General features: G+C 45.9%; 1 protein-coding gene across 1 annotated transcript in view; it reads left to right on the top strand.

Annotated features, from left to right (window-relative positions):
• LOC110499990 (LHFPL tetraspan subfamily member 3 protein) overlaps positions 1–21104 on the top strand; it is a 38416-nt gene extending 17312 nt beyond the window's left edge. Inside the window, exons 2-4 of the mRNA XM_021577083.3 lie at positions 17521–17748; positions 19305–19345; positions 19455–21104. Of these exons, the coding sequence (XP_021432758.1) occupies positions 17521–17748; positions 19305–19324 (248 nt within the window). The 3' untranslated portion in view covers positions 19325–19345; positions 19455–21104. The remainder of the gene's footprint in view (positions 1–17520; positions 17749–19304; positions 19346–19454) is intronic.
• Positions 21105–26211: the final 5107 nt, after the last annotated feature.

The following is a 26211-nucleotide window of genomic DNA, read 5'->3' as shown; positions in this document are numbered from 1 at the left end:
CTGCCGTTTTACAGGCTCCCAACCAATTGTGCTATTGTGTGTGCTTTTTCTCATTATTTGTAACCTATTTTCTACATAATGTTTCTGCCACTGTTTCTGCCACTGTTTCTTATGACCAAAAAGAGCTTCTGGATATCAGGACAGCGATTACTCACCTCGTACTGGACAAAGATTTTTTCTTTAGATCCTTCGTGTCCGAGTTGGACATGAAGGATTTACTTCAGACACCTGACAAGGCCCAAATCCCCATCATTCGCATGAAGAAGAGACGGAGATATCGGGGACGTAGGTCGGGGTGCTTTGCAAGGATCCGACAGTGAGTGAGTAATCACCCTCTACCATCAGTCCTATTAACCAACGTACAATCATTGGATAACAAAATGGATGAGCTCCGATCAAGATTATCCTACCAATGGGACATTAAAAACTGTAATATCTTATGTTTCACCAAGTTGTGGCTGAATGACGACATGGATAACATACAGCTGGCTGGGTTTTTAGTCCATCGGCAAGATAGAACAGCTGCCTCCGGTAAGACAAGGGGTGCGGTCTGTGTCTATTTGTAAATAACAGCTGGTGCACAAAATCTAATATTAAGGAAGTCTCTAGGTTTTGCTCCCATGAGGTAGAGTATCTCATGATAAGCTGTAGATCACACTATTTACCAAGAGTTTTCATCTATATTTTTCATAGCTGTTTATTTACCACCACAAACCGATGCTGGCACTAAGACAGCACTCAACGAGCTGTGTAAGGCCATAAGCAAACAAGAAAATGCTCATCCAGAGGCGGCGCTCCTAGTGGCCGGGAACTTTAATGCAGGGAAACTTAAATCCGTTTTACCTCATTTCTACCAGCATGTTAAATGTGCAACCAGAGGGAAACAACTCTAGACCACCTTTACTCCACACATAACTCTATCCTCCTGATTCCTGCTTACAAGCTAAAAACTAAAGCAGGAAACACCATTGACTTGCTCAATAAGGAAATGGTCAGATGACGCAGATGCTAAGCTACAGGACTGTTTTGCTAGCACAGACTGGAATATGTTCTGGGATTCTTCCGATGTCATTGAGGAGTACACCACATCAGTCACTGGCTTCATCAATAAGTGCATCGATGACGTCGTCCCCACAGTGACCGTACGTACATACCCGAACCCATGCAACATCCGCACTGAGCTGTGTAGAGCTGTCACTTTCAAGGAGCGGGACTCTAACCCGGACGGTTATAAAAAATCCCGCTTTGCACTCCGACGAACAATCAAACAGGCAAAGCGTCAATACAGGATTAAGATCGAATCGTACTACACCGGTTCCGACACTCGTCAGATGTGGTAGGGTTTGAAAACTATACTACAGACTACAAAGTGAAGCACAGCCACGAGCTACCCAGTGACACAAGCCAACCAGATGAGCTAAATCACTTTTGTGCTCTCTTTGAGGCAAGTAACACTGAAGCATGCATTAGAGCATCAGCTGTTCCGGCGACTGTGTGATCACACTCTCCGTAGCCGATGTGAGTAAATAGGTCAACATTCACAAGGCCGCAGGGCCAGACGGATTACGAGGACATGTACTCCGAGCATGCCAACTGGCAAGTGTCTTCACTGACATTTTCAACCTGTCCCTGACCGAGTCTGTAATACCAACATGTTTCAAGCAGACCACCATAGTCCTTGTGCCCAAAAACACCAAGGTAACCTGCCTAAATGACTACCGATCTGTAGCACTCACGTCTGTAGCCATAAAGTGCTTTGAAAGGCTGGTCATGGCTAACATCAACACCATTATCCCAGAAACCCTAGACCACTCCAACTTGCATACAGAAAAAGGAGGATTGAGCACTCTCCCATTCTCATCGACGGGGCTGTAGTGGAGCAGGTTGAGAGCTTCAAGTTCCTTGGTGTCCACATCACCAACAAACTATCACGGTCCATACACACCAAGACAGTCGTGAAGAGGTCACAACAACGGCTATTCCCTCTCAGGAGACTGAAAAGATTTGACATGGGTCCTCAGATCCTCAAAAAGTTCTACAGCTGCACCATCGAGAGCATTCTGACTGGTTGCATCACCGCCTGGTATGACAACTGCTCGGCCTCCGACCGCAAGGCACTACAGAGGGTAGTGTGTATGGCCCAGTACATCACTGGGGCCAAGCTTCCTGCCATCCAGGACCTCTCTACATCTGTAGTATTCGGCGCATGTGTCAAATAAAATGGGATTTGATTTGATTGTGTTATGATTGAAAATTAGATCATTATTGTTAAAAACTCTGACCTTGGCCTACATGTGCCAACAAACAAACCACAAGACACACACATGAAAACAGGTGTGAACAAGATCTGTTTCTTATTCCTAAAATGAGGGCTATGAAGCTCTCCATTAAAGTAGACTTGTATTGGCCATGTTGATAAACTATGACAAGCACATGTAGCATACAGCATGGTGAACTCTTCTCACCACCAGACATTCTGCTCTCAACCTGTTAAATAAAATCGCTGTTTGATCCATCAGTCCAGACAGTGTTGTTGTAGTCTAAGTAGTGATAGGCTATAGATGTATTGACCCCCATGTCTCCTCCAGTCTCTATGTCCCAGCCAGCGTTCAGAGGAGTTGGCTTTATAGATTTCCAAACTGTGTTTATCTTCTAGATCACCAGAGCCAAGCAAAGGAGACAGGTGTTTGATTTATCCCCCTCTTCCAGAGAGAGGAAGGAAAGAATGAGGGAGGGAGGGACAAGGGCATGTTGAACCATTAAAAAAGCAGCGAGGCGGCAACAGCATGTGTGATGTTGGTGTGTCTGAGTTTGCTTTGTTAAGAGACTGTCGCGCAGTTCCTGTTTCTGTCATCATCAGTCTCTCCAACCGGCTGGTTATGACACCTGGCTTTCATTGTTGGGTTCTGTTGTTGGGTGATTAATGGGGAATGAATGAGATGCAGCGAGGGTAAGACTACTTGGCCCAGTTACTCAGGTCTAGAAAACAACAACGCCACCTGTAAACTGCTCATCTTTAAGAGACTGTGTGCTTGATATCTGACTGTGTGGGCAGTGGTGACTCGTCTCGTACTGGCCAAAGTTTTCAAAGACCTTTAACTTTTTTGTTCATTACTTCTCAGTCCTCGCCTGTGGCATCCATTTTAAGTTTCCACGCCAATCAAAGGAGGACATAGGGCAAATCCTTTGATGTGCTGGACCTGGGCAGTCATCCACTGTGTTGGAACGTGTACGCCTCATCCTACTCATCCCCTGCTCCTCCTGACCCATGGCTAATCAATCAGTCATTGTTTTGACTACCTCTTCAAACCGTAAACCAAAACCCAAGCCCTGAGGGCAATCTCATTCTCCATGTTATCCATGGCCGCCTCATCATCTCTCAGCACTTCGACGCTCATCATTTTAATCTGCTCATCAATCAATGCATCATAATGGATTGGGTTTTCCTGGGCTTGGCTGGCATATTGCCGTGCCTCCAGCATGTATTACCCTAGCTAACCCCAAGTCTCTCCCCGTCTGGGAGAAGTAGCCTGTGAAGATGTTGGTGGTCAGCTGACCCCAGAGTTGAAGGGAAACATGACAGCCTATTGCTAGCCAGCCACAGAGACCGGGACCTGGCATAGGGGTCTAATAAACGACCAGCAGGGATGTTTTTCCTGGAGCACCCTGTCATTGTTAAGTAAGCACTAACACCGCTTGGGGAATTGCCCCTGAAACAGTAATTACAGTGAAGGAAGGCAAGTGCAGCCATGTGAATGGGAAATTAGCCACTGGGCAAAAACTGGTTGAATCAATGTTGTTACCATGTCATTTCAATTTATAAAAATCATTGGGGTGACGTTGAATCAATGTGGAAAACTGATTGGATTTGCAAAAAGTCATCAATGTATGGGCATTTCATATTTCTTTCAACCAACTTTGAACCTAGAACCAATGAGGTGGTGACATTTTTTAATTTCACGTTGAATATACGTTAGTTTATAACTCAACCAAGTGTGTGAAATGTATGTGAAATGGGACCAGTGTGTATATTTAAAGGGAATGGATCTCTGTAAGACAAGCCATTTTTATTAATTGGTGCAATATCTAAAGGACTGGTAGTACCGAGCTGAGCTGGTTTTGAGGAACAATGTTCCCGCTGTGAAAGAAACAGCTAATGATGTTGACAGAGTGTTTCTTTCAAAGCGAGCCTTGCCAAGACCGTGGTAAAAAAAAACTTGTACAAATGAGGTCTGTGTTGTGAGGACATCAGACGGCTTCGGCACTCGCCGAGCAGCACAACAGCAGAGGTTGTTATCTGATAAACTTAGCGCAGTATATTGGTCTCCGGGAACGTGTGGTTGATACTCCAGGGAGTCTGGATGAGGACACGTTCTGTGTGCATTGCTGCACTTGTGACTTATTATACAATCTCCCCTGGGTACAAATACCATACTTCTCTTTAATGAGATACTTTAATGAGATCGTCTATGTTACAGCTTCTGGTTTAGCATTGTAGTTAAGTTATTTTTGTGTTGCGGTGTTGATCTCGCTGTAACCCAGTACGTTTACATGGACCTGTTTATGAGGGTTACGGCTCGGAGGATGCATAGCTGAGAGAGAGATGCACTGTTTCACCGTTGTTCGCTGTCAGCTCTGTAGTCAATATTCTTTCCGAGCTTGGCTCGCTCACTCCCCTGGGTTGCCATGGAAACGGCACACTACTCGCTCGCTTCCTGACTCTCCCTATCGTGTTGCTGTGATATGGGCAGGAACTCTCGGACACGGCGGGCAGAGACTGGTGTAGTGGTCAAAGAGGTTCCTGCTGGGAAGGCACCGCTAGAGTTAAAAGGTGTGTCTCCATGGCAACCAGCTGGATATCGACCAGTCTGCCCTTTAAGCCGTTCCCTGCTGCCCTCGCCCCATGGGCACTAGTTGTCATCAAAGCCTTCCCTCTGATACAGCTCTGCCATTCATCACTGCTCACCAAGCTCCTGCTGATCACTCGTTGATCATCATGACATAAGATCAGAGTGGGCAGAGAGAGACATGATGTGTCTGGCCCCCTACACAGACAATGAAACGACTGACAGTCCATCATTTAGCTTGGAAACTAGATTCAACCACTCACATCTCTCACTCTGTAGACATTTTCAGCTTTATAAACAACTTTTAAATTCCACAATTATTTCAGTATTCCACTCTCTGTGACACACTGCTTCCAGATTCTCACTATTGTCCCATTCAACAGTCTCTTCCCACTTCAGCTGAATGTTATTTTCATGATTACAGCACAACAGAGACGGTCGCATAAAGTAACTGTGCAAGATCACTCCCTTTATCCCCTCCTCTCTCAGTCCATCATTAGTCAGCTTGGTACTTCCAAACTGATCTCCAAGCAGTAGAGAGAGGATCACATCACATGTACCCTTCCGTCAGCCCAGATCAGAGGAATATTAAAACAATCCCATCAGCCAACTTCAAACGGAGCCGGGTGGGAAAAAAGAAACAAGGACCTAGAAAGGATCTAGAATATTCACCTGAACTGCCTTAGCCATCTTCCACTTCCAGAACTCTGTCACCACATCTGAGGAACTTGGGAAAGAAAGGAAGGATCCACGCTGAAAAGTGATGAAGTTCTTCTAATCTAATGGGGAGATGATGAGGCTATACTAGGGCCCGTCTCTTTCTGTTCAACTAAAAACTCAGGGAAGGGATTTTTGTTAGCCATCAAGCATTGATGAGACACCTGGGTTGATTGGTGCAATGTAGAACTAACCCTGTGGGGGAATTATCTTGGAGGCTTGCAGCTCTCCATCAGAGTGGAGGAAATTGCTTTTCTATTGCTGCTCATTCAGCACTGTCAGTAAGCAGTTCCCAGTCTGTAGCTGGGTCCCGTCCAAAAAGCCTTGTTACTTTATGATACTATACTACTACTACTCAGCTTATACTACTACTCATTCCCTCTCATGGAAGCGCATCAAAACATTATTAGGTCGATTTTTTATTTTCTTCTACTCACATGATTACACAGTGTGTCAACAGTTGTTGTTTTCCCTGTGAGGCTGCATTTCTTGTCACTGTGGCTCCTCGTTGGCAGACGCTCGGTACTCTAGTTAATTGTAACACCTGTTCCCAATCACCTCTTCTGCTCTTCCGCCCTAGAGGTTCATGGGAGACAGTGTCCTCGTTGCAATGTGTCAGTCTACTGTAATACTACAGCTCTTTATGAGTATGATAAAGGGCTTGTCATATCTGAGCGAGGGGTTGAGCGTGAGTGTCCGTGACTCTTTAGAGGGATTGAGGCATATGGCAGGGTTGGGTTTACTCATGAGATGCGATGAAAGAGTGACCGATCGAGAGAGAGAGAATGAAGGAATTAAAGAGAGGAAAAGAGAGGAAGGGGAAAATGAGAGAGAGAGAGCTGGCTGTGTGACTCATGTTGTCCTCTGTCACAGCGTCAGGAGTGTGTGACTCTCCCGGCACCTGAGAAAGTCAGGAAGAGGTGACGCAAGAGGTTTTAGTCCGCCCAAAATCTGTCCATGAAAATAAGGAATTTTTGTACGGAGATCAATGAGTGTCAACGAAAAATGTTATTGCTGATTTGCTGTGTGTGGCTTATTTGACCGAATATAAGTTTTGTAATGGTTGTTGTTATGAAAGCGCTGATATAAGTGGACGCACATGGCATTTCTGCAACTTTATGTCAGAGCCTGTTGTCATAGAGATAGAGGACTCATCATGGATATAACCCGTTTAGCATGGACATTGCCATTGAGGGCTTCCACCATTTTATAGTAGTCATCTGGGTGGGGATTCCTATGCGTTGGGAGCAATCAGCCAATGAAGAAGAAGAAAATGGAATACTTTAAAATGGTGCCCTGTAACAATGTGCTCTGAGTCAGATAGCAAGTTTCATAGAGAGATTTAAACCAGAGGGGTCCGTCAGTGGGCTTTCATAGAGGGATTTAAACCAGAGGAGGTCCGTCAGTGGGCTTTCATAGAGGGATTTAAACCAGAGGAGGTCCGTCAGTGGGCTTTCATAGAGGGATTTAAACCAGAGGGGGTCCGTCAGTGGGCTTTCATAGAGGGATTTAAACCAGAGAGGGGTCCGTCAGTGGGCTTTTATAGAGAGATTTAAACCAGAGGGGGTCCGTCAGTGGGCTTTCATAGAGGGATTTAAAACCAGGAAAACAATATTTATGCCTATGAGGATTATCATAATGATTCATGTAGTGATGAAAAGACAGACGTTTTTTTCTATTGCTATGTCTGACAATGGGTTGAATGGGTCATTTTGTTGTTGCATTTTACGATAAACTACACTATGCTGCCTTGGGAGACAGTAATGACATGAGTTTAGCTTTTTTTCAGATTTTTTTTTTATATAAATGAAGAAATGGAAGATATCAGTCCTGCAAATACAAGAGCATGGTCCTGCATGGCCTAGTGGATAGAGCACAGCACAGCAACATCAGGATTGTGGGTTAGATTCCCGCTGGGGCCACCCATACAGAAAAACATCAGGATGGTGGGTTAGATTCCCGCTGGGGCCACACATACAGAAAAAGATCAGGATTGTGGGTTAGATTCCCACTGGGGCCACCCATACAGAAAAACATCAGGATTGTGGGTTAGATTCCCACTGGGGCCACCATACAGAAAAACATCAGGATTGTGGGTTAGATTCCCACTGGGGCCACCCATACAGAAAAACATCAGGATTGTGGGTTAGATTCCCACTGGGGCCACCCATACAGAAAAACATCAGGATTGTGGGTTAGATTCCCACTGGGGCCACCCATACAGAAAAACATCAGGATTGTGGGTTAGATTCCCACTGGGGCCACCCATACAGAAAAACATCAGGATTGTGGGTTAGATTCCCGCTGGGGCCACCCATACAGAAAAACATCAGGATTGTGGGTTAGATTCCCGCTGGGGCCACCCATACGTAAAAAAGGTGTATGCACACGACTGTGAACCGCGTTGGATAAAATCATCTGCTAAAGGGCATATACTATAACGCTCTGCATTTTCTATGACGGAATCAAAAAATATCTGAAAACAAAATTATAATTATCTGAAATATTCTTCATGAGGAGTCACAACAGTGTACCCTTGTACATTTGGTAAGAGTAAGGCATATAGAAACTTGTGTTTCGGTCGACTGTTTATTCCCCCCCCCCCCCGGCTATAATAGTATAACTGCTGTGATCTTGCCTGGGCCTGGGGCTGATACAGACGTGGGCGGCTTGCTGCAGAATGATTGGGTTATTCATTTGGTCCTCAATCACTTTTACGGCACACTGTCCTCCAGGGACCATCCATAAACCCCTCTGCTTTAGGAATGGAGAACAGAAGCAGATTTCTCTGCTGTGAATAGGATAGGACTTTTTCCCAGTCAGGGTAGAAAAGACACAAAGGTCAAAGTAATGAATTGCAGAACAAATGCAACATATCTATTGGTTTAATTAAGAACCACCATTGCTGCTCAATTAAGGACAGGATGGAGTAGTCTTGCTGGTTGAACACTTCCTTTCCTCTCTTTATGTGTCAGATGGTGTCACGATCGTCGTAGTGAAGAGACCAAAGCGCAGCGTGGTGTGAATACATTATTTTAATGTTAGACGAATGAACACGAAGAACACCAAACAAACAAACAAACAAAATAATAAGACGACCGCGATCAATACTGTGTGCAAACATGCAACATCACATAGACAATGAACCACAATACAAAACAGGCTACCTAAATATGGTTCCCAATCAAAGGCAACGACAAACACCTGCCACTGATTGAGAACCATATCAGGCCAAAACACATAGAAACAGACTAACTAGACATGCAACATAGAATGCCCACTCATATCACACCTTGACCAAACAAAACATAGAAACAAACAATGCAAATAATGGTCAGAGTGTGACAGATGGGACGCATTGGGATTCTAACCCTGTGTCCACCGGATGGTACTTCCATTCAGCAAGCCATCCCTCTATCCCTCTATCTTCTCCCCCATCCACACTCCCTCTATGTATTCCCACCTTCCTCCTCTCCTCTCTCCCTAGGAAAGAAAACAACAGGCACCTCATATAACTCTTACTCTGTTCAGACACTCGTTGTATAAACTAATAGTGCGTGTTCCTGACATGATGCTCTTTGCCTCTCTGTCTGCCTGCTCCTCACAGTAGAGAAGCAACAGCTACAATTGATGTCATTCTGCGCCTGAGCCATAGAGACAGAGTGCTCAGCTCTTTCCCTCTCTCCTTCTGTCCCTCTCTCTTTCTAATCTCATTCCTTTGCCTTTATCTCTCCCCCTCTCCTTCCCTGTCTGCTTCCTTGTAAAATCCTTGTCGGCCCCAACGACAAGTGAAACAAGTTGTCGTGGAGGGAGCGAGAATAAGAAGCATGCCAATGCTATAGTCTGCCTGAGTGTGTTGGATGCATACAGAGATGAGGGGGAATAATGCACTCTAAGCCAAACCACAGAGCAGCTCATGTAAGCCAGTTGGGTGAATGCAGCAGGTCTCCAAGGGGGGTTTCAGCACCTCTTGATTGGACAGCTCCCTGCTAGCATTACAATTCAACGGTCTAAAATGAATCTCTTTGGCTGTAATCGCATTGACTGCTCTGTTTGTACAGTCAATGTGCGGTGCTGTAATTGGCTGTGTGTGTGCGTGCAAATGGGTGTTTGCATTTGTGCTTTTGATGAGCTAATGAGCCTGGCCATATGCAGCAGACGGCACAGCATCCATGTCACACAGCCTGCATCCCCACATTACCCTCAGCCCTTAACCCTGTGACCAGCAGCACTATGGGAGGATTGAGGGGAAAGGTAACAGGTAACGAGTGGAGGACAGAGGAGCCTCTTAAAGAAGAAGTTACAGGTCTATGAGAGCCAGAAATCTTGCTTGTTTGTAGGTGACCAAATACTTATTTTCCACCATAATTTGCAAATAAATTCATAAAAAATCCTACAATGTGATTTTCTGGATTTTTTTCCCATTTTGTCTGTCATAGTTGAAGTGTACCTATGATGAAAATTACAGGCCTCTCTCATCTTTTTAAGTGGGAGAACTTGCACAATTGGTGGCTGACTAAATCATTTTTGGCCCCACTGTATTATACGGTTAACAGGGAGAGCTGGGATATGCAGAAAGATCAGCAGACGAACACTAAATCCACATTTGATGCTGGCAACACATGAGAGGGGGAGAGAAAGAGAGAGGATGACGAGAGAGAAAGATGGGAGAGAGAGGAAGAAAAGCCAAGGAAAGAGAGAGCGGCAGGGAGTCGAGAGGAGGGAGAGGAGAAGGGGAAGATAGTGAAGGATAAATACACTGAACAAAAATATAAAAAAAACATGTAAAGTTTTGGTCCCATGTTTCATGAGCTGAAAAAAAAGATCCCAGACATTGTTCCATATGCACAAAAAGCTACTTTCTCTCATGTTGTGCACAAATTTGTTAACATTTGTTAACATTTCTCCTTTGTCAAGATAATCCATCCACCTGACAGGTGTGGCATATCAAGAAGCTGATTAAACAACATGGTCATTACACAGGTGCACCTTGTGCTGGGGGCAATAAAAGGCCACTCTAAAATGTTCAGTTCTGTCACACAACACAATGTCATAGATGTTTTGAGTGAGCATGCAATTGGCATGCTGAATGCAGGAATGTCCATCAGAGCAGTTTCCAGATAATTTCATGTTAATTTCTCTACCATAAGCCGCCTCCAACATCGTTTTAGAGAATTTGGCAGTACGTCCAACCGGCCTCACAACCGCAGACCATGTGTATGGCGACGTGTGGACGAGAGGTTTGCTGATGTCAACGTTGTGAACAGAGTGCCCCATGGTGGCGTCAGTGGTTCATTAATTGTCATTGGCTTATTAATTGAGTTATTCAATGTTTGCCTGAGACTTAAACGTTATGCTCCTTGTCCATTACAGATGTAGGATCTTAACCCATATTGTCACAGTAAAATAATCCTGCAACAACAGGATTTGAACATTTGATGGTGCCTGTTCGTCTGTTAGTTAAGCTATTAGCTGGCCAAAAGTAGGCTACATGAAAAGTGCAATACTGTTAATATAACCGTGTGTTAGTGTGGGTTTTCAGGGACTTTTGTAAATCACGAGGCTCATCTGAATTTCCTGTGGTGCAGGAAAATTGATAACAAAAGTGATCAAATTAAGATCCTACATCTGTAGGATCCCATGCTCTCTCCTCACTCTGCATCTCCCTGGCTCACTGCAAGAGGAAGTGAACAGGTAAATTATGTTTTTATTATTAATGATGAGTTCAGAGTTAGAATGACTGGCCTCCTCTCAGTCTGGACCCAAGCTATAAGACCACCTCAGGACCGTATTGTGTTATTTATGAAAAGGTCTGGGAAGTGAGAGGACCATAGTCAAATGCAGAGCATCCAATCCAACGCTCTCTCACACACAGCACATATAAACAAGATCAGTGATTAGCAATGTGGATCATCAAATCAAATCAAATGTATTTATATAGCCCTTCGTACATCAGCTGATATCTCAAAGTGCTGTACAGAAACCCAGCCTAAAACCCCAAACAGCAAGCAATGCAGGTGTAGAAGCACGGTGGCTAGGAAAAACTCCCTAGAAAGGCCAAAACCTAGGAAGAAACCTAGAGAGGAACCAGGCTATGTGGGGTGGCCAGTCCTCTTCTGGCTGTGCCGGGTGGAGATTATAACAGAACATGGCCAAGATGTTCAAATGTTCATAACAGTTGAAACTGGAGCAGTAGCACGGCCAGGTGGACTGGGGACAGCAAGGAATCATCATGTCAGGTAGTCCTGAGGCATGGTCCTAGGGCTCAGGTCCTCCGAGAGAGAGAAAGAAAGAGAGAAAGAGAAAATTAGAGAGAGCACACTTAAATTCACACAGGACACTGAATAGGACAGGAGAAGTACACCAGATATAACAAACTGACCCTAGCCCCCCGACATATAAACTACTGCAGCATAAATACTGGAGGCTGAGACAGGAGGGGTCAGAAGACACTGTGGCCCCATCCGAGGACACCCCCAGACAGGGCCAAACAGGAAGGATATAACCCCACCCACTTTTTTTAACAAATCAAAAACTGAAAAATTGGGCGTGCAAAATTATTCAGCCCCTTTACTTTCAGTGCAGCAAACTCTCTCCAGACGTTCAGTGAGGATCTCTGAATGATCCAATGTTGACCTAAATGACTAATGATGATAAATACAATCCACCTGTGTGTAATCAAGTCTCCGTATAAATGCACCTGCACTGTGATAGTCTCAGAGGTCCGTTAAAAGCGCAGAGAGCATCATGAAGAACAAGGAACACACCAGGCAGGTCCGAGATACTGTTGTGAAGAAGTTTAAAGCCGGATTTGGATACAAAAAGATTTCCCAAGCTTTAAACATCCCAAGGAGCACTGTGCAAGCGATAATATTGAAATGGAAGGAGTATCAGACCACTGCAAATCTACCAAGACCTGGCCGTCCCTCTAAACTTTCAGCTCATACAAGGAGAAGACTGATCAGAGATGCAGCCAAGAGGCCCATGATCACTCTGGATGAACTGCAGAGATCTACAGCTGAGGTGGGAGACTCTGTCCATAGGACAACAATCAGTCGTATATTGCACAAATCTGGCCTTTATGGAAAAGTGTCGTTTAAAGTTTTCCACAAGCCACCTGGGAGACACACCAAACATGTGGAAGAAGGTGCTCTGGTCAGATGAAACCAAAATTGAACTGTTTGGCAACAATGCAAAACGTTATGTTTGGCGTAAAAGCAACACAGCTCATCACCCTGAACACACCATCCCCACTGTCAAACATGGTGGTGGCAGCATCATGGTTTGGGCCTGCTTTTCTTCAGCAGGGACAGGGAAGATGGTTAAAATTGATGGGAAGATGGATGGAGCCAAATACAGGACCATTCTGGAAGAAAACCTGATGGAGTCTGCAAAAGACCTGAGACTGGGACAGAGATTTGTCTTCCAACAAGACAATGATCCAAAACATAAAGCAAAATCTACAATGGAATGGTTCAAAAATAAACACATCCAGGTGTTAGAATGGACAAGTCAAAGTCCAGACCTGAATCCAATCGAGAATCTGTGGAAAGAACTGAAAACTGCTGTTCACAAATGCTCTCCATCCAACCTCACTGAGCTCGAGCTGTTTTGCAAGGAGGAATGGGAAAAAATTTCAGTCTCTCGATGTGCAAAACTGATAGAGACATACCCCAAGCGACTTACAGCTGTAATCGCAGCAAAAGGTGGCGCTACAAAGTATTAACTTAAGGGGGCTGAATAATTTTGCACGCCCAATTTTTCAGTTTTTGATTTGTTAAAAAAGTTTGAAATATCCAATAAATGTCGTTCCACTTCATGATTGTGTCCCACTTGTTGTTGATTCTTCACAAAAAAATACAGTTTTATATCTTTATGTTTGAAGCCTGAAATGTGGCAAAAGGTCGCAAAGTTCAAGGGGGCCGAATACTTTCGCAAGGCACTGTATATACTGTATCCTTCACTATCTATTCTTTACCATCTATTGCATCTTAGCCGCTCTGTCACTACTCATCCATATATTTTTATATTCTTATCCCATTCCTTTACTAGATTGTGTGTATTAGGTTTTGTTGTGGAATTGTTGCTATTACCTGTTAGATATTGCTGCACTGTCGGATCTAGATCCATAAGCATTTTGCTACACTCGCAATGACATCTGCTAACCATGTGTATGTGACCAATAAAATGTAATTTGATTTGTGCTTCTTTCACACTTTCTCCAGTTCCTCTCTGGCCCTTTCAATTCAATTCGAAGGGCTTTATTGGCATGGGAAACATATGTTAACATTGCCAAAACAGGTGAAATAGATTATAAAAAATGAACAGTAAATATTACACTCACAAAAGTTTCAAAGGAATAGACACATTTCAAATATCACGTTATGTCTATATACAGTGTTGTAACGATGTGCAAAAATAAAAGTACAACGTGGAAAATAAATAAACATAAATATGGTTTGTATTTACAATGGTGTTTTTTTTCACTGGTTGCTCTTTTCTTGTAGTCCCTCCTCTCCTCCACCCCTCCAGTTCCTGCTGTGATGCTCTATCATTTCCTGAGGTTCTGTGAGTGAATGAGAAGGAGGGAGGAAGAAAAGAGAGAGAGAGAGGGATGGAGAGAAAGAGAGGGCTGCTCTTTGATTTCCTGAGATTGTGTCTTAAGTAGATAGATTTATCTCTCTGTACTCTCTCGCTGACTCTTTAGCTTAGCCTCTGACAGCAATGTCCACGACTGTTAACACACACAAATGCCTCTACTACGGACACTGCTGCTGTGACTGTGTGGGACTGCTAGATATCCTCTGACAATACTTTTATTGATCTGTTACCACAGCCTGCACTGACGTCTCCGTGTTATTGTCACACACTCTGAACAAGTGAATTTAATTGAAGACAGTCCCAGTGTCTCTGGCTGGAGTGGGTGTGCGTACTGTTTGTGTCCATGGGGAGCTGCAGTGGTCACTCTGACAGTGGTCAGGAGGTCAGGAGAGGGAATCAATCAGCTAGTGAACAGAGGAGAGGAGAGATTACAGGAGTAGGGTAACAGGAGAGACTACAGGGGGAGGATGAGAGGAGGGACTACAGAAGGGGTGGAGGAGAGGAGGGACTACAGGAGGGGTGGAGGAGAGACTACAGGGGGAGGAGGGACTACAGGGGGAGGAGGAGAAGAGGGACTACAGAAGGGGTGGAGGAGAGGAGGGACTACAGGAGGGAAGAAGGAGAGACTACAGGGTGAGGAGGGACTACAGAAGGGGTGGAGGAGAGGAGGGACTACAGTAGGGGTGGAGGAGAGGAGGGACTACAGTAGGGGTGGAGGAGAGGAGGGACTACAGAAGGGGTGGAGGAGAGGAGGGACTACAGAAGGGGTGGAGGAGAGGAGGGACTACAGAAGGGGTGGAGGAGAGGAGGGACTACGGAAGGGGAGGAGAGGAGGGACTACAGAAGGGGTGGAGGAGAGGAGGGACTACAAAAGGGGTGGAGGAGAAGAGGGACTACAGGAGGAGAGGAAGGACTACAGAAGGGGTGTAGGAGAGGAGGGACTACAGGAGGAGAGGAGGGACTACAGAAGGGGTGGAGGAGAGGAGGGACTACAGTAGGGGTGGAGGAGAGGAGGGACTACAGAAGGGGTGGAGGAGAGGAGGGACTACAGTAGGGGTGGAGGAGAGGGACTACAGGAGGAGAGGAGGGACTACAGAAGGGGTGGAGGAGAGGAGGGACTACAGTAGGGGTGGAGGAGAGGAGGGACTACAGGAGGAGAGGAGGGACTACAGAAGGGGTGGAGGAGAGGGACTACTTTAGGGGTGGAGGAGAGGAGGGACTACAGTAGGGGTGGAGGAGAGGAGGGACTACAGTAGGGGTGGAGGAGAGGAGGGACTACAGAAGGGGAAGAAGAGAGGAGGTACTACAGAAGGGGTGGAGGAGAGGAGGGACTACAGTAGGGGTGGAGGAGAGGAGGGACTACAGGAGGAGAGGAGGGACTACAGAAGGGGTGGAGGAGAGGGACTACTTTAGGGGTGGAGGAGAGGAGGGACTACAGAAGGGGAAGAAGAGAGGAGGTACTACAGAAGGGGTGGAGAAGAGGGACTACAGTAGGGGTGGGGGGAGGAGGGACTCCAGAAGGGGTGGAGGAGAGGAGGGACTACAGAAGGGGTGGAGGAGAGGAGGGACTACAGAAGGGGAGGAGGAGAGGAGGGACTACAGTAGGGGTGGAGGAGAGACTACAGGGGGAGGAGGGACTACAGGGGGAGGGGGAGAGGAGAGATTACAAGGGGAGGAGGAGAGGAGGGACTACAGAAGGGGTGGAGGAGAGGAGGGACTACAGGAGGGGAGGAGGAGAGACTACAGGGGGAGGGGGAGAGGAGAGATTACAGGGGGAGGAGGAGATGAGGGACTATAGAAGGGGTGGAGGAGAGGAGGGACTACAAAAGGGGAGGAGGAGAGACTACAGGGGGAGGAGGGAAAGGACAGATTACAGGGGGGAGGAGAGAAGAGATTACAGGGGGAGGGTGAGAGGGGGACTACAGGGGGAGGAGGGGGGAGGAGAGACTACAGGGGGAGGAGGAGAGAAGAGATTATAGGGGTGAGAGGGGGAATACATGGGGGAGGAGGGGGAGGAGAGACTACAGGGGGAGAGGTAGAAACTACAGGGGGAGGGATGGAGAAGAGGCTACAGGGAAAGGGATGGAGGAGTGACTACAGGGGGAGGGAGGGGGAGGGATGGTGGAGAGGCTACAGGGGGAGGGATGGAGGAGAGGCTACAGGGGGAGGGATGGAGGAGAGGCTACAGGGGGAGGGATGGAGGAGAGACTACAGGGGGAGGGAGGGGGAGGGATGGAGGAGAGACTACAGGGGGAGGAGGGGGGAGAGACTGGAGGGATGGAGGAGAGACTGGAGGTATGGAGGAGAGTCTACAGGGGGAGGGAGGGATGGAGGAGAGACTACACGGGGAGGGATGGAGGAGAGACTACAGGGGGAGCGGGGGGAGGAGAGACTACAGGGGAGGGATGGAGGAGAGACTGGAGGTATGGAGGAGAGACTACAGGGGGAGGAGGGGGAGGTGGAGAGACTACAGGGGGACGGAGGGATGGAGGAGAGACTACACGGGGAGGGATGGAGGAGAGACTACAGGGGAGGGAGGAGAGAATAAAGGGGGAGGGGAGGGGGAGAGACTGCAGAAGGAGGGATGGAGGAGAGACTACAGGGGGAGGGAAGGAGGAGAGACTACAGGGGGAGGGGAGGAGGAAAGACTACAGGGGGAGGGGTGGAGGAGAGACTACACGGGGGGAGGAGAGACTACAAGGTGAGGGATGGAGGAGAGACTACAGTGGGAGGGATGGAGGAGAGACTACATGGGAAGGGATAGAGGAGAGACTACCGGGGAGGGGAGGAGGAGAGACTACAGGGGGAGTGAGGGATGGAGGAGAGACTACAGGGGGAGAGATGGATGGAGGAGAGACTACATGGGGGGGAGGGGGAGGAGAGACTACAGGGGGAGGGATGGATGGAGGAGAGACTACAGGGGGAGAGATGGATGGAGGAGAGACTACATGGGGGGGAGGGGGAGGAGAGACTACAGGGGGAGGGATGGATGGAGGAGAGACTACAGGGGGAGGAGGGGGAGGAGAGACTACAGGGGGAGGAGGGGAGGAGAGACTACAGGGGGAGGAGGGGGAGGAGAGACTACAGGGGGAGGGTGATGAGTTTAGAATGCTGCATAGATATGGTATGGGTTAAGCTAACACTATCTCTCTTTGTCTCGCTCTCCCTCCACCTTTCTGTGTTTCTCCTGTACTCTCTCTTTTCTGTAATGTCCCCCTTTCTCCCACTTCTTCCTTTCTCCCTCCATCCCCCATCCCTCCGTCTCTCCATCCCTCCCTCCCTCTGTCTCTCCATCCCACCATCCCTCCCTCCCTCTGTCTCTCCATCCCCCCATCCCTCCCTCCTCCTATCCCAGGTACGTGCCTGATTCTGGGCTGTATGATCTACCCAGACGGCTGGGACAGTGACGAGGTGAAGAGGATGTGTGGGGAGCAGACAGACAAGTACACCCTGGGAGCGTGCTCCGTGCGCTGGGCCTACATCCTGGCTATCATGGGCATCATGGATGCCCTGATACTCTCCTTCCTGGCCTTCGTCCTGGGAAACCGTCAGGATGGGCTGATGGCTGATGAGCTGCTGGATAGTAAGGACAACACTTAATCATAAAGCAGTTTGGGATTTTAGGTCATTATGAATAAGATTACATGGACAGGGGGGACCTGATTCTAGATCAGTACTCCTACCCTGAGATGCTTTGTGAATACGAGCTGTGGACTTTCCTCATGTGAGCATGCCATACAGAGGCTGTCTCAAAAAGTGATATGTGTGATAGTTCAAGTCTGTGTAAGGTCATAGTGCAATGCTCTTCAATCCTGCTCCTGGTGACCACAGGGTGTCTACCTGTCTCTGAAGGGCAGCACCATACTGATGTGTTAGTGCAGTGCTGGACCAAACACCTGCACACCCTTTGGCTCTCCGGGACCAGGAGTGAAGAACACTGTTGCACAGAATAACAGAACCTCTGTAACTGAAGTCTGAGCCCCCTCTCCTCCAGACCCTTCCACATCTCCCATATCTTGGGGTTTAATGTATTTAGGCTAATAAATAAACACTTCTCATCAACCCCCTCCTCCAAAGCCCATAGCATGGGGTGGGTGTGTATCAAATGTATCAACTGTACCCTGCTGTGAAAACCCCACATCCCACATGGTAGATATTCATATTCTGTCCCTTTTTATGCAAATATTTTCAGCATAATTTCACACACCCGAGCCACCACCAATTAACATATTTTAACTGCTTCTCACATAACACCTGCTTACTGTTATTACCGATGGGATTGGGAATTGGTGAGTCAGAGAGAGAGAGAGAGAGAGAGAGAGAGAGAGAGAGATAGAGAGGGAGAGGGAGGGAGAGAGAGAGAGAGAGAGAGAGAGAGAGAGAGAGAGAGAGAGAGAGAGAGAGAGAGAGAGAGAAAGTGTGAGAATGGGAGTGGAAGATAAGAAAACAAGATGGCAGAGTCAAAGAGAATGGCTAAAACGACAAGAAGGGGGGAAGGAAAAGAAAAAAGAGAGAGATGGAAAGAAATGGAAAGGAGAGGGAGATGTAGAAAATAAGATGGAAGAAAAAGGGAGAGAATTTACAGAGTCCTGAATTACTAATGGCTGTTTACACAGCTTGGCTATCAGCCTGTCTAAATGAATTACATGAGCTGATCGGCTAGGGCTGCCTGTTGGCGCAGGAGAACGCCATGGAACAGAGGGAGGATGCCGTTATCAGCTATGGGACAGGAGGAGAGAGAGAGTCTCAATTGGGCACACATTCAAATTAAGTCTAGTAGGCTCTGCTTCCAAAATCTGAGACACCCTCAATTATCAATGTTATAGGTTTCAAGATGTCTGACTTCACATTATCAGCTATAAGACGAGAGAGAGAGAGAGAGAGAGTGACCGAGTCTCATTTTGGCAAAGTGATTAATTGTTCTGTTGCAGTAACGTATGGTTCAGTCCAATGATTAACTATGTTTATAAAGGAGGTCTCTGAGCCATTTAGATAAGGATGTCGTTACCTTACCACTGATTGGTGGCCTTTCCTCACTACTGCCACCCACTGGCGTGTCTCTGTTACTACAAGTACAGAAGCTCTAGTGGTATTCATAGTGACATTACCAATGCTAACCTCTCCTTTCTGTCCTCACAGAGACTGGTAATTCCATATAAACAGCCAAATACTGTACAAAGGTGGGTGTGCTTTTTTGTGAATTGTGAATTATCTGATGTACTTTCATGGGATCAATATCCATATGCTTGTGTTGCCATTGGTACATCTAATTGTGCTCTTTATTCACAGGTGTTGGTCCCATCAGAGGTAAAGATAATGTAACACAACGTTCCAGCTTCATACCTGTCACTCTGGAGGTGGAAAGGAGAGCTACTGCTGTTGGAAAGAACAGAACGAGAAAAGGACGAATGAATGAAAGGAGGAGACATCCACTCCAAGAGAACCCACTTAGTAAAGACCAACCCCTACGGCCCTTTCTCACCCAGACATGACCTTGAGAGCAACAACAGATGGAAGACTTCATATTGTTTTATGAAATCCGTTACTGAGTGGACACAGTAGGCCGATGACTTAACGGGCGGCAGATAGCCAAGTGGTTAGAGCAATGGGTCAGTAACCGAAAGGTCGCTGGTTTGAATACCTGAGCCGACAAGGTGAAAAAAAGTCTGCCGTTGTGCCCCCTGAGTAAGGCACTGATGTGCTCCAGAGGCGCTGTACTGCTGTGACTGACCCTGTAAAACAACCCATTTCACTGCACCTATCCAGTGTGTGACAATAAAACATATTAGGAAACATATGAGAAAAGTTTTGTTTGTGAAAAACACCTTGAGATTCTGTCCCACCATTCAAGGCCCTAGCATAGAAAAACACAAATTAACCCAGCATTTCCCAAACTCAGTCCTGGGGATCCCAAGGGGTGCACGTTTTGGTTTTTGCCCTAGCATTTGACCCAACTAATTCAAATAATTAACTAATCACCAAGCTTTGAAAACTTGAATCAGCTGTGTAGTGCTTGGGATAAAAACAAAACTTGCACCCCTTGGGATCCCCAGGACCGAGTTTGGGAAACGCTCAACTAACTCTAAGACCACACATGACCGCTAGGCTACAGCATTGGATTGTTCAGACGTCTGATCAAACAGAGCTGTCGTCTTTATTGTGTCAAACTCACCTCTGGACCACGTGTACCTGAACTGTGGATTCCTTCTTGACTTGTGTTCCACTCTTTGCTCTTCATTGGGCTCATCATTGTAAGACTGTTTACAGTGGGTGAGCATGTAAACACTGTCTGGCTTGCTGAGCCACCTTACTGGACTCTGTGGTGGAAGGGTCAGCGGGACCTGGGAACCTTTGGACGTCCCTACACAAAACCCTAACCTTTACCCTTACCTTAACCTTTTTAAATATCATCTTCAACGGGGTGACATCAGAATTGGGACGTCCCAAGGATCCCATTTAGACGTGTCCGTACTGGAAGACAACGGCTGAACAGAGAGTGACGCTCCACCACTGACACCACATTAAATGTGACCAAGTTGAAGGTAAAGAAGAAATCTGGTAGCTGTAATGAATGACTGTTGTGATAGAATCAGCGAGGTAGAGATCAGAGCCATGTAGGACTAGAGGTCTCGAGCAGGCTGCCAATCATAGTGTCCTCGGCAACCCTGGAGAAAACCATGCTGAAGAACCATGCATTAAGTAGAAGAAAAGGCATATTAACAAATACAAATAGCTGTTCTACGTGTTGGAATATTATTTTGTCTCGACTATGATGTTTACAATCGATGCAGTATGTCAAAGCTATTGATTCACTTCAGATGTGTGTGCCATACAATGTATACAGACAGTATTGTAGAGTATTGCCATTTTACTATGGGAAGAAGTGTTTCCATAAAGTGTCTTGAATTGTATTATCTGGGAATATAACCTTAGAATCTATCTGCAACTTTATCACTAGTAGCAATGTGTCGTTAACGGAAAGTCATTCTTGCTCTCTATTCCAGCACATTTGATCAATGAATAAAAATACAATTTCTTGAAGGTCACAATATGGACGTTATGGCCGTATAAAGGGACAGAACTGGTTGAAAAGATCACGTAGTTTACCACTGCCACACAAACAGGGCTGCAACACAACTTTATAACTATTATTTCAGCAGTCTACTGCCAGCAGCATAGCACCCTGCATCCCACTGCTGGTTTGCCCCTGAAGCAAAGCAGGGTTGGTCCCGGTCAGTCCCTTGATGGAAGACCAGATGCTGCTGGAAACGGTGTTGGAGGGCCAATAGGAGGCACTCTTTCATCTGGTCTAAGGATATACTAATGCCCCAGGGCAGTGAAGTGGACATTGCCCTGCATAGGGTGCTGTCTTTCAGATGGGAAGTTAAATGGGTGTCCTAACTCTCTGTGGTCATTAAAAATCCCATGGCACTTATTGTAAGAGTAGGGGGTTAAATTCCCAACCTGGCACCTAATCATCCTCCTAATTGGCATATATCTCTTTCCAGCTGGTGAGTGTAGTGCTTTATAAATCCACTCTCATTATGTTGTAAATGTGCCTAGTGTTCTTACAGGGCTTCTGGGCTGAAACAAGCTCAACTTAACATGCGAACCACAGGAAGCTGCTGTGCTATCATAATAATGTCCGGAACGGAGTCAATGGAATGGCATATCATTCCCCTGATTCCGCACCAGCCATTACCATGAGCCAGTCCACCCCAATTAAGGTGCCACCAACCTCCTGTGATGTGAACTAATCAACATGTGAACAAATTCAATCAGTGCAAACCCCACTTACCTTATTATACTGGCTAGTCCAAACCCCACCTACCTTATTATACTGGCTAGTCCAACCAACACCTACCTTATTATACTGGCTAGTCCAAACCCCACCTACCTTATTATACTGGCTAATCCAAACCCCACCTACCTTATTATACCGGCTAGTCCAAACCCCACCTACCTTATTATACCGGCTAGTCCAAACCCCACCTACCTTATTATACTGGCTAGTCCAAACCCCACCTACCTTATTATACCGGCTAGTCCAAACCCCACCTACCTTATTATAATGGCTAATCCAAACCCCACCTACCTTATTATACTGGCTAGTCCAAACCCCACCTACCTTATTATACTGGCTAGTCCAAACCCCACCTACCTTATTTTCTGGCTAGTCCAAACCCCACCTACCTTATTATACCGGCTAGTCCAAACCCCACCTCCCTTATTATACCGGCTAGTCCAAACCCCACCTCCCTTATTATACCGGCTAGTCCAAACCCCACCTCCCTTATTATACCGGCTAGTCCAAACCCCACCTCCCTTATTATACCGGCTAGTCCAAACCCCACCTCCCTTATTATACCGGCTAGTCCAAACCCCACCTACCTTATTATACCGGCTAGTCCAAACCCCACCTACCTTATTATACCGGCTAGTCCAAACCCCACCTACCTTATTATACCGGCTAGTCCAAACTCCACCTACCACTAACATTGAGTGGCTGCTGCCAACACACTGACACTGACACTGACTCAACTGCAGCCACTTTAATAATGGGAATTGATGGGAAATTATGTAAATATATCACTAGCCACTTTAAACAATGCTACCTTATATAATGTTACTTACCCTACATTATTCATCTCATATGCATACGTATATACTGTACTCTATATCATCGACTGCATCCTTATGTAATACATGTATCACTAGCCACTTTAACTATGCCACTTTGTTTACATACTCACCTCATGTATATACTGTACTCGATACCATCTACTGTATCCTGCCTATGCTGCTCTGTACCATCACTCATTCATATATCCTTATGTACATATTCTTTATCCCCTTACACTGTGTATAAGACAGTAGTTTTGGAATTGTTAGTTAGATTACTTGTTGGTTATTACTGCATTGTCGGAACTAGAAGCACAAGCATTTCGCTACACTCGCATTAACATCTGCTAACCATGTGTATGTGACAAATAAAATTTGATTTGATTTGATTATACCGGCTAGTCCAAACCCCACCTACCTTATTATACCGGCTAGTCCAAACCCCACCTACCTTATTATACCGGCTAGTCCAAACCCCACCTACCTTATTATACCGGCTAGTCCAAACCCCACCTACCTTATTATACCGGCTAGTCCAAACCCCACCTACCTTATTATACCGGCTAGTCCAAACCCCACCTACCTTATTATACCGGCTAGTCCAAACCCCACCTACCTTATTATACCGGCTAGTCCAAACCCCACCTACCTTATTATACCGGCTAGTCCAAACCCCCACTACCTTATTATGCCGGCTAGTCCAAACCCCACCTACCTTATTATACCGGCTAGTCCAAACCCCACCTACCTTATTTTCTGGCTAGTCCAAACCCCACCTACCTTATTATACCGGCTAGTCCAAACCCCACCTACCTTATTTTCTGGCTAGTCCAAACCCCACCTACCTTATTTTCTGGCTAGTCCAAACCCCACCTACCTTATTATACCGGCTAGTCCAAACCCCACCTACAGTGCATTGCGAAAGTATTCGGCCCCCTTGAACTTTGCAACCTTTTGCCACATTTCAGGCTTCAAACATAAAGATATAAAACTGTATTTTTTTGGTTAAGAATCAACAACAAGTGGGACACAATCATGAAGTGGAACGACATTTATTGGATATTTCAAACTTTTTTAACAAATCAAAAACAGAAAAATTGGGCGTGCAAAATTATTCAGCCCCTTTACTTTCAGTGCAGAAAACTCTCTCCAGAAGTTCAGTGAGGATCTCTGAATGATCCAATGTTGACCTAAATGACTAATGATGATAAATACAATCCACCTGTGTGTAATCAAGTCTCCGTATAAATGCACCTGCACTGTGATAGTCTCAGAGGTCCGTTAAAAGCGCAGAGAGCATCATGAAGAACAAGGAACACACCAGGCAGGTCCGAGATACTGTTGTGAAGAAGTTTAAAGCCGGATTTGGATACAAAAAGATTTCCCAAGCTTTAAACATCCCAAGGAGCACTGTGCAAGCGATAATATTGAAATGGAAGGAGTATCAGACCACTGCAAATCTACCAAGACCTGGCCGTCCCTCTAAACTTTCAGCTCATACAAGGATAATACTGATCAGAGATGCAGCCAAGAGGCCCATGATCACTCTGGATGAACTGCAGAGATCTACAGCTGAGGTGGGAGACTCTGTCCATAGGACAACAATCAGTCGTATATTGCACAAATCTGGCCTTTATGGAAGAGTGGCAAGAAGAAAGCCATTTCTTAAAGATATCCATAAAAAGTGTTGTTTAAAGTTTGCCACAAGCCACCTGGGAGACACACCAAACATGTGGAAGAAGGTGCTCTGGTCAGATGAAACCAAAATTGAACTTTTTGGCAACAATGCAAAACGTTATGTTTGGCGTAAAAGCAACACAGCTCATCACCCTGAACACACCATCCCCACTGTCAAACATGGTGGTGGCAGCATCATGGTTTGGGCCTGCTTTTCTTCAGCAGGGATATGGAAGATGGTTAAAATTGATGGGAAGATGGATGGAGCCAAATACAGGACCATTCTGGAAGAAAACCTGATGGAGTCTGCAAAAGACCTGAGACTGGGACAGAGATTTGTCTTCCAACAAGACAATGATCCAAAACATAAAGCAAAATCTACAATGGAATGGTTCAAAAATAAACACATCCAGGTGTTAGAATGGACAAGTCAAAGTCCAGACCTGAATCCAATCGAGAATCTGTGGAAAGAACTGAAAACTGCTGTTCACAAATGCTCTCCATCCAACCTCACTGAGCTCGAGCTGTTTTGCAAGGAGGAATGGGAAAAAATTTCAGTCTCTCGATGTGCAAAACTGATAGAGACATACCCCAAGCGACTTACAGCTGTAATCGCAGCAAAAGGTGGCGCTACAAAGTATTAACTTAAGGGGGCTGAATAATTTTGCACGCCCAATTTTTCAGTTTTTGATTTGTTAAAAAAGTTTGAAATATCCAATAAATGTCGTTCCACTTCATGATTGTGTCCCACTTGTTGTTGATTCTTCACAAAAAAATACAGTTTTATATCTTTATGTTTGAAGCCTGAAATGTGGCAAAAGGTCGCAAAGTTCAAGGGGGCCGAATACTTTCGCAATGCACTGTACCTTATTTTCTGGCTAGTCCAAACCCCACCTACCTTATTATACCGGCTAGTCCAAACCCCACCTCCCTTCTTATACTGGCTAGTCCAAACCCCACCTACCTTATTATACCGGCTAGTCCAAACCCCACATCCCTTATTATACTGGCTAGTCCAAACCCCACCTACCTTATTATACCTGCTAGTCCAAACCCCACCTACCTTATTATACTGGCTAGTCCAAACCCCACCTACCTTATTATACTGGCTAGTCCAAACCCCACCTACCTTATTATACTGGCTAGTCCAAACCCCAACTACCTTATTATACTGGCTAGTCCAAACCCCACCTACCTTATAATACCGGCTAGTCCAAACCCCACCTCCCTTATTATACCGGCTAGTCCAAACCCCACCTCCCTTATTATACCGGCTATTCCAAACCCCACCTACCTTATTATACTAGCTAGTCCAAACCCCACCTACCTTATTATTATACTGGTTGTCTGGTCAGCAAGCAGTGACAGGATCCAGGTAGTTTCCAAGTGTAGCTGGAGGAGTTGACTGCATGAAAAAGTGTATTTACGAGTGAACATTGGAGTGCACAGTCCAAACATCTCTGTACACATCCCGTACATATCCGATAACAGACCACTTTTGTGTGCAGACATTTACAGACATGTATATGTAAATTGGAGATGTACGGGACAATGTTAGACCCGTAAATGTGCCTTTTCATGCACTGTGAGTGTGTATGAAAGCCTGGGAGCTGAGGAACCAGGGAAAAGGGTTTGTCCCAACCATTTCCATGTACATAAAAACATGAAATATTACCCTAAGAATACAACAGTTTTTAGAGAGCCAAAACAGGGGGGGGGGGTACATAAACTTTAAAAACAAACTCAC

This window comes from Oncorhynchus mykiss, chromosome 21 (genome assembly GCF_057628025.1).
Source record: "Oncorhynchus mykiss isolate SJ-2025 chromosome 21, ASM5762802v1, whole genome shotgun sequence".
Taxonomy (NCBI): domain Eukaryota; kingdom Metazoa; phylum Chordata; class Actinopteri; order Salmoniformes; family Salmonidae; genus Oncorhynchus; species Oncorhynchus mykiss.
Note: the sequence above shows the minus strand (reverse complement) of the source record. Positions and strands in the feature narration are given on the sequence as shown.